This window comes from Notothenia rossii (genome assembly GCF_949606895.1).
Source record: "Notothenia rossii genome assembly, chromosome: 9".
In the NCBI taxonomy this organism is placed as follows: Eukaryota; Metazoa; Chordata; class Actinopteri; order Perciformes; family Nototheniidae; genus Notothenia; species Notothenia rossii.
The window spans coordinates 20,256,720-20,265,324 of NC_136907.1; the positions used below are offsets into that span (position 1 = coordinate 20,256,720).

General features: G+C 40.8%; 1 protein-coding gene across 1 annotated transcript; it reads right to left on the reverse strand.

Annotated features, from left to right (window-relative positions):
* Positions 1–2,040: 2,040 nt before the first annotated feature.
* Positions 2,041–6,273, reverse strand: LOC307018508 (cyclic nucleotide-gated cation channel-like; the record flags this gene model as incomplete). The annotated part of the gene is made up of 6 exons (XM_079648761.1): positions 2,041–3,635; positions 4,245–4,351; positions 4,469–4,576; positions 5,115–5,291; positions 5,946–6,056; positions 6,173–6,273. 6 exons carry the CDS (start codon positions 6,271–6,273, stop codon positions 2,164–2,166), a joined length of 2,076 nt encoding a protein of 691 aa, XP_079504887.1. The 3' UTR covers positions 2,041–2,163.
* Positions 6,274–8,605: the final 2,332 nt, after the last annotated feature.

Sequence of the window (8,605 nt, forward strand, 5' to 3'; positions counted from 1 at the left end):
GGTCCTTAGTGATTTCTCGATGTCCATTGATCAATTCAGACCATGATAGCTGCCGGCCGAGATTTCCTTGACGGACACACGAATCCACCAATCCCACACGGTGTAAAGTCAAGCTGCTTTGAGCGGCCATATTGGCTGCTGTGCCCTGGTTACAGTCTCACAGGAGATACCGCTGGAAAGCTAGTCTTCCAGCGATTCCGCGGATATCTGATTCATATTTCTACTCCTCATAATCGATAATATATGATTAATTACGTAAATTATGCGCATCCACCGACTCCGAAATGGAGAAATAAGGTTGCAAGCAGAAGCTCTGATATCGCCACTTTAAGGCCCAGAGGGTGAATCTTTTCAGCCGGTAGGTAAGCGGTGGTAAATTGCACATGCTCTGCTGAGGAGAGTATTTTGTTTTAGTCTTTCAACTATTTTCTCTCTATCATATCACAATGCAGAAGGAAATGGGCACGCCTCTCTCCCATTAGTAGATGTAGATGCAGTTCAGCAGAAAGACAATAGTTCCTACATGCAGATGTAGGTACTCAGATCGTGTACTTGAGTAAAAGTAGAAGTACCAGTGTAGGAATATTCTGTTACAAGTAAAAGTCCTGCATTCAACATATTACTCAAGTAGAAGTACAAAAGTATTGGCATCAAATTATACTTAAAATAAAGGTACTCTTTATGCAGATTGGCCCATTGAAGAAAAAAATAATATTATATGTTGATTATAATTATGGATGCATTAATGTGTTTATCAAAGCTGGTAAATGTGCAGCTATTTTAATTACTTTGTATACCACAGGGTAGATTGTGAATGTTACACCAGGTTTAACTACAATCTTATTTAACTGTTGATTATATTTCAAATTATAAATACAATCTTATACAAACTACAATTTTATTTAACTGTTGATTATATTTCAAATTATAAATCAACATTTTTAAAGTAACTAAAGGTACAAAAGGAAGTTGAATAAAAGTACATTATTAACCTCTGAATGGTTGTGGAGTAGCATTACATGGAAATACTCAAGTAAAGCACAAGTATCTCAAAATTGTCTCTAAGTTCAGTACTTGAGTAAATGTACTTAGTTACTTCCCACATCTGAGCTGTACTTGTTATATCAAACATCAATAGAAATACTTTATGCTTCATGCTGTTTGACAATCCTACGTTATGTTACAGGAGATTTGTCCGTGTTACTTGATTCCACCCACCCCTTCAGGGGCTTCAGGGGATATGCACCCATTACCTCCTGATCCTTTATTTGAGCCTGCTCTGCTGCAGAGGCATTGTTCCAGCTGCGCTTATCGACACTGTTCATATGGTCGAGTTGTATCCTGGAATGCAGAGGACTGAATAAATGGAAAATCCCCCGCCCCTCGATCCAGAGTGAGTGCATAAAAGAAGCAACTAAACACAAAGACAAAATGTCTTACTCAATTTAAGATGAGAGTGGAAAAGTAAATTTTATAGCAAATAAAAATAAACTATTGAAAAAAAAGCTGCACATTGCAAGTGAGTCACCTCCCCAGGGCCAAAATAACCACCTTTAAATATCTCACAACAGAAGAAAGGTTGTTATGATAATCATGATTTAGATCTGACACGGAACATTAGGACACTGGAAAATAATTTGTTTGTGTATGTGAACTGAGCAAATCACCTCCTAACATCTCTCCTTGGACTTTTTCCCCAGGAGGAGCAGCAAGAGACTAGGTGCACAGGGCCGTAATGTTAACATGTCGAGAGAACTGAGTCCCTCTGCTGATGCAACCAACACAAGGTGTTTACAAGGGACCCAAAACTACAACAACCTGCAAATATACAGTGCTTTTAGTCTGAAATATAAAGAGTGAAAGATTTAAACATTATTCACAATCTTTTGTGTGTGCTCTAGATTCTTTTTTTTAAGCAGTAATGTGTTTTTTATACCTTAATTTAGCTTGTTTGGTAAAGTAACCTTAAAACTTCAGTTCAAATACAGGAGATTAAACCCACTGGTTTTGGCATAGACAAGAACTCAAGAACTGCATGGGCATAGCAGCGTTATACACTTTCTTTGTATGTTTATTGACATGCAGACATCCCTTTACACACAGCTAACCAATAAACCATTCTCACAATGTAAGTAACAAACTAAAATATCCTTATTTCTGTGTTCAGTGTTTTGTTGGGCTCTTTTGGTCCTCCGTTTGCACAGTGCTCCGATGCGGAGACCCCTCTGTGTGGGCACCAGGCCCCGGCTCTGTCTCTGCACACATGTCATCGCTCGCATCTGCGCCGCAGTCTGTCTGATTCAGCTGGCGCTCCAGCAGGGTGATGCGCTGCTTCATCCGCTGCTGAGTGTGTTTGTACTCGCTGAGCAGACGGGCAAAGCGAGTCTGAAGCGTGTCCAGAGAGGACTCCAGCCTCTCCACCTTCTCCTCTGTGTCCTCCTTCTGCAGCCCTCCGCCCTCCTCTGTCTCATCCAGCAGACCCTCCTTCAGCAGGATCTCCCGGCCCCTGTCCTCCAGCACAGTCTTAGCATCTGGATACTCGGTCACTGCCTCCATCAAATCGTCCTTAGAGAGGCAGAAGAGATCGGAGTAACCCAAGCTGCGAATGTTGGCTGTCCGACGATTTCCCATCTTACTACCTTTTATGTTCAGAATGCTGATTTCCCCGAAGCAGCTGCCAGCGGTGAGGAGAGCATACTGTGTGACCCCGTCATCTCCCACCACAGCCAGCTTCCCCTCTTTTATGATATACATCTCTTTCCCGATGTCCCCTTTTCTGCAGATGTAGTCCCCTGGACTAAAGACCTGAGGGCGTAGCTTTAGCACAAGCTCCACCAGCAAGCCTGCCTCACAGTCTTGAAAAATGCGGACTTTCTTTAGTGTCTCCAGGTGTACATTAATCGCTATCTCAGCACGCAGTTTGTTTGGCAAATTCTTCAGCACCTCCTGCTCGTCTACTGCTTTCTGGTTGGTCCAGAGGTAGTCGAACCACTTAATGACGCGTGTCTCCAGTTCTTTACTGACTCTGCGGAAGTGCATGTAGTGTTTGATGGCGTCGATCCGAGCTTGAAACTCGGCACGTGTGGCATTCATGTTGGAAATCATGGAGCCAACATTTCCCACAATTGTGGCAAAGATCAGCACCCCAACGAGAAAGTCAAAAACCACAAACAGGTACTCCTCGTCCCGTACAGGAGCAGGCATCTCTCCAATGGTGGTAAGAGTGAGAGTTGACCAGTACAGGCAGTAGACATAACTCCGAGTCAAGGAGGCATACTCAGGTTTGGAAATGTTTGGGAACACCCAAGTGTCCGATCCAAATCCCAAAGAATTGGATATAGCGTAGTAGATGCAGGCGTTCCAGTGGATGATGACCAGGATGTAAAGTACCAGGTTGCCGATACGGAACATGTTGGGGTAGTTGGTGCGTGTCTCAGTGCGGTCAAAGAATTCAAACATGCGTGGGAAGCGAAGCAGGCGGTTGAACCTGAGCTGTGGCGTGTGGATGCCGGTGGAGATGTACGCCAGGTCAGTGGGCAGGATGGACACTACGTCCAGTTTGAACTGTAAAGTCCTGACGTAGCTGTCTCGAAGCTTAGCGGGATCCTTCACCAGCAAACCTTGTTCCAGGAACCCTGAGACCAAGATAATAAAGCACAAATTCAGCTGTGCAGCAATCTTAGCTTGCAGGTATGTTTTATACCTGCCTTTTAGCATCTTTTAGCTCATTGTTTTGCCTGTCAGTGACAGCTTCTGCCTTCTTGTTTCAGCAACATCTCATGAACTGTACACTTCCTGCTTATTAACAAATCGCAGACATGACAAACACAGTTAGCTACTAGCTGGTGGACATAGTGAAGCATTTAGCAGCGAAAGAGACAGATACTCCCTCAGGAGTTGGTGTGTAGATAAAAACAAAGCTAAAAGGTGTGTAAGTATTAGACTAGTTGACCAGAAACCCAACCCAAGCAATGCTATGTTGTTCTTTGTCTGCTGGATATGCAAAGGTTTTAAGAAACACTTTAAATGTGTAATGATAACTTGTTTTTGTTTAATCCATTGGCTAATGTGCTGAACGTGACAACCATTTACATCTCTACCAGGATTGTCATTTTTTCCAGAAACTAAAACATATGACATTAAATAGTCAAACAAACATATTCCCATGGGTTCTTTAAAGTAGAGCACCTCTGTTGAATTACATTGTGTCATGATGCCAGAAGCTGTATATTGAAATACATTACCTGTGCGAAGTCGGACGCATGTGTCCATGATGTACACAAAGTCAGAGAGGTAGTCCAACACCAGCCAGCAGATGTAGTTGCCCACCTGTAACTTCTCAAAGCATGCCCTGTGAATATACAAATATAAAATATTTACTTCCCCAGCCAAAGAAGTGGACATTAACACTCATACACTACATCCATCATCTCTTTACCCTCACAGATAACCATTGTGGCGTCATTACCTCGCCACAACGATGAACCAATTGTAGAGCACCGCTACGGCGATAACAGATAACCAGCGGTAGTAGGCGTTATCGGATGGGGACACCACAAACAAATTCCACTTTTTCCTGAAAACAAGGAGAGATTGCACATTATAAAGTCAGGCATAACCATGGCTCATGTATATCTCTATAGAGTTAGAATAGAAGCAGGTGCCAGATATAAAGCAATGCAATGCAATAAATACCGTTATTATTTTAAAAGAGACTTGGTGTTGTATTGTACTGCATTATATTGAAATACAGAATCATGTAATAACATACAGAACAAGGTGAAAAATCACAGAGATTAATCAACATCACTGAGAGCAGAACTGCCCTTTTTTATTATAGAAAAACCTTTATTTAAAGAGGGTGGATACTTTTTAGGAACAGTTCTGAGCATCACAACGCGAGTGCCGTAAAGTTTCATTATATTGCAGAGAACCAAAACAATCAAGATGGATATATTTAATACGTGTTAAAAATAAATTGAGTATTTTTTATTTTGGGAAGAGACGTGTCTGGTATTAACAACGTTGATTGTTAAATTGTTGTTGTTTTACAAAGGAAATAACAGAAGTGTACTGGTGTGCGTGTTTCTCGTGTTCGGTTTAGTCTGGCATACCTAAAGATCCCTTTGGGATTGTTGCCATTAGCGTCTGGTTGTGTGTTGCTGATGCGACTGGGGGGCATTCTCAGCTCAGGGCCACGAAAGCGCTCCAGGAAGGAGTCTGGACGCTCCTCCTCCTCCAGCATGCCCCTGTGGGCCCATTCCCTCAGCCTCACCACCAGGCTCACCAGCCTGACACAGGAAACACACAGACTCTCATCACATCCTACAGAACTTTCCAGTCACACAAGGAGCCAAATCAATACAGTTGAGCATGAATACAGTCTCATTTGATTAGACGATTAAAGGACAGGAATCACAATTAATCTTTCTTATCAAACACATGTAATTGTTTGATAAAAAGCATCTTTAAAGAAGAACAACTTTATCTTGTCTTATCTAGAAACTTTTTTCTGGATTCATTTATGGCTTTTACTGTGAAATATTATAATTTGTACAAATGGTTTAGTCCCAGAATTAGTCTTAAAATAACATTTTTATGGGTAAGAACAGTCTTGAATTCTCTTGAATCCCAACTGATCGTTTTAGTTGAATCAAATTCAAATTTTTCGAAAGATTCTAGAATATCAAGTACACCAATAACTAGTTTTACACAATAACATATAGGCCTATTTCTTTGGTTTTAATAGAACACAAAGTCACCAGAATCTGTGAGAGCCTGAATCCAGTTGCTACATCATGTTTTCTTTAGCCATGGACTGTTTTAAGAAGCGAGCCAACCTTTGCTACAACATTATTCAACAAGAAAGAATATAAAGAGAGCTACACAACAATGTGTCACCATTGATCAGTGAGTGTCTGAAAGCTTTGTGAAGGAGGCTTTACCTTGACATGGCTCCATTCCTTTGAAATGAATTTATGGAATTGCGTCCATGATGATCGAGAGCGGCGACTCTTTGTAGCTCTGAGGATGTGTCATCACACACAGACGGCACCCTGGGAGTAAAAACACACATGTGGACTCCATTTTTTTGCACCTCACATGCTTTGCTGCTGTCAAACCAACCTCTGATACAAAGACTTCAAAACACATGATTTAAAACAGTTCTCACCTGCTCAGAATGCTCTCGGCTCTCCCGATCTCCTCCTCCAAGGTGGTCTTCACTGACAGATTGTGTGGGGACAGGTCTCTCTCCGCTGTGTGGCCCGTCATCTTCAGGCCTGCAGGCGTGGACAAACTCTAATGTTACTGCCTCCTTTGTGGTCATGGACTCTGTGTGCATGGCAGTGTTCAGCATAGGTTCACTTGACTTTCCTCACAGAGACACTTGGCAGCAGAAGAGTTCTTTAAGGTGTCTGTGGGGGTGTTTATGGTGCGTGTGACAGATTACAGTCAGGGGACAGGGGGACGTCTGGGACTGTCTGCCACCCTCCCTCACATGGTTGCTGTGGTGATTGAAGCAGCTATAAGAGAAACTGCATGACTAAGAATGCATGTTTTTGATGAACCCAATGCCATTTCCTCGGAGCGTCCCCCCCACCAGAACGTGAGCAGTAACGCTTTTCAACCCTCTGACACATGAAGAGGTGATTAGGCGATTGTTACCATTGTGTGGCTAATTGGCGGATCATTAACGAAAACACACACACAGTCGGCCTGAAGCCTCTGGGCTCAGCCAGCCAATCAGCTTATCTCCCTCAGGAGCAGCATCGCTTAGGAAACCAGAGTGTTCACTGAGGACAAAGAGTTTGATGTATGTGTCATTACTGCTGCAGTCACTGAGAGGGCTGTAACAAGTGGTAATTTAACTGCAAAGAGAACCATTATCATTAGTGTTTTTTCCTGTTAGGCTTTATTTTATGGTTCTATCATTTTTGAATAATTCTGCATTTATTTTATGGAAAGTTTCTGAGGCAACAGTGAAACTTTGTAATTATGGGATTATTCCAATTTATTGCTTATGCAACTAGCATGGGCAATTATTATTGAAAATATACTTTCCAAAAACAAATGAAAAAATTATAAATGTTTACTTGCACTTACGTGCATTTTGGTCATGCAATTAACTATTTTTCCTTAATAATAAATTACAGGAAAGATCTGTGAAAAAGCTTAACCTGTAATACAAATAATGATCTTCATTAACATGGTGACAAAAAGCTTCCCTATAATTCCATACAAATATTTTGTTATATATTTTTACTTAATTAAAGCTTCTATTTGTTGTACTGGTAATACACTGTGCTGCACATTTCAACAACCTTTTTTATTTTCTCTATCTCTATTAAATTAACCTCATTGCCCTACAAATGCCAGAGGGAAAAAATATAAAAATCCTGGTAATGTAAATCAGTTCAAACATGGTTTATTCTTACCTTTAGTTTCCTTCAGTTACTCCAAAAAGATCCTCACGGTGACTTCACATAGAGACACCCAGAGCCGCTCTCTAACGGCCGCTCCATCCTCAGCGCCCACCATCAAACTGCAAGACTAGTTCAAAAACAACCACAAGTCCTGTGCTGGCAACACTTTCTCTGAGCCTCCTCTCAAGGTGCTCTCCCCTCTCAACCTGTATTCCGCCTATCCACATGCAGAATGGGAGATGCTGCAGGGCGGAGACACAATCTAGCTTCAGACTGAGGAGAAGCAGAGCATTCAACATCTCTTTTGTCCCATTTGGTCTTCAGCTCTCTTTAAAATGGTTGATGTAAAAAATGTCTGAGGTAATACTTAATCTTTTTACTTGACATTATTTTGCATTGACATATTTGATAATCATGTGTATCATATTATATTTACTTTGGTTAAATATTAGCTTGCAGTGGAGGAAAATAACTAAAGTAATACTTAAACTTGTGCTTAATATCAGTTTTCAGACTTGACTTTCCAAATGGTGCTACTTTATACTTCTACGATACATGTTACACTGAAACTTTTACTCCACTTTTTTATATACTTCTTAAAACACCAAGTATTGTTACATTTTGAACCAGTTGTCACCGAATTAATAGATGATTGATGAGTGACACATTGAGGCATCAGTATTTTTATCTAATAATGTCATATATCATCTGCAAAATAAGTACTAGTTTCATTACACTTTCAGATACTTCAGTACTTTTAGAAATCATTTTACTTTTAATGAATACTTTAAAGGACCTGAATAATTATTTCTGGATGTTAATACACGTTTTTTAAAAATAGGTATTGCAAATAGGACTAAATTGCGACACATTTGGCTTAATATTTTTGCGCAGTTTGGTGTGTAGTTTTGTCTTTATCAGGAATATTGTCATCATTGGTTTATTTATTATTCCAAGTTTAATATGGAACTTGGCCTGCCATTGTCTTTTCTGACTTTTTCCTCCATTTCATTTTTTTGTTGTTAATAAAATACAATTAGAAAAAAGTTTTGTTGAAACAATTTTTTCAACACACTGCATGCAGACTGTCTATCAGAAGAAACTGGAGCTTTGAGAGGATGAAGGCCACAGGAGACGGCCTCCTCATCACCGTCTCTCTCACAGAGCCTGGCAGTCGCAGT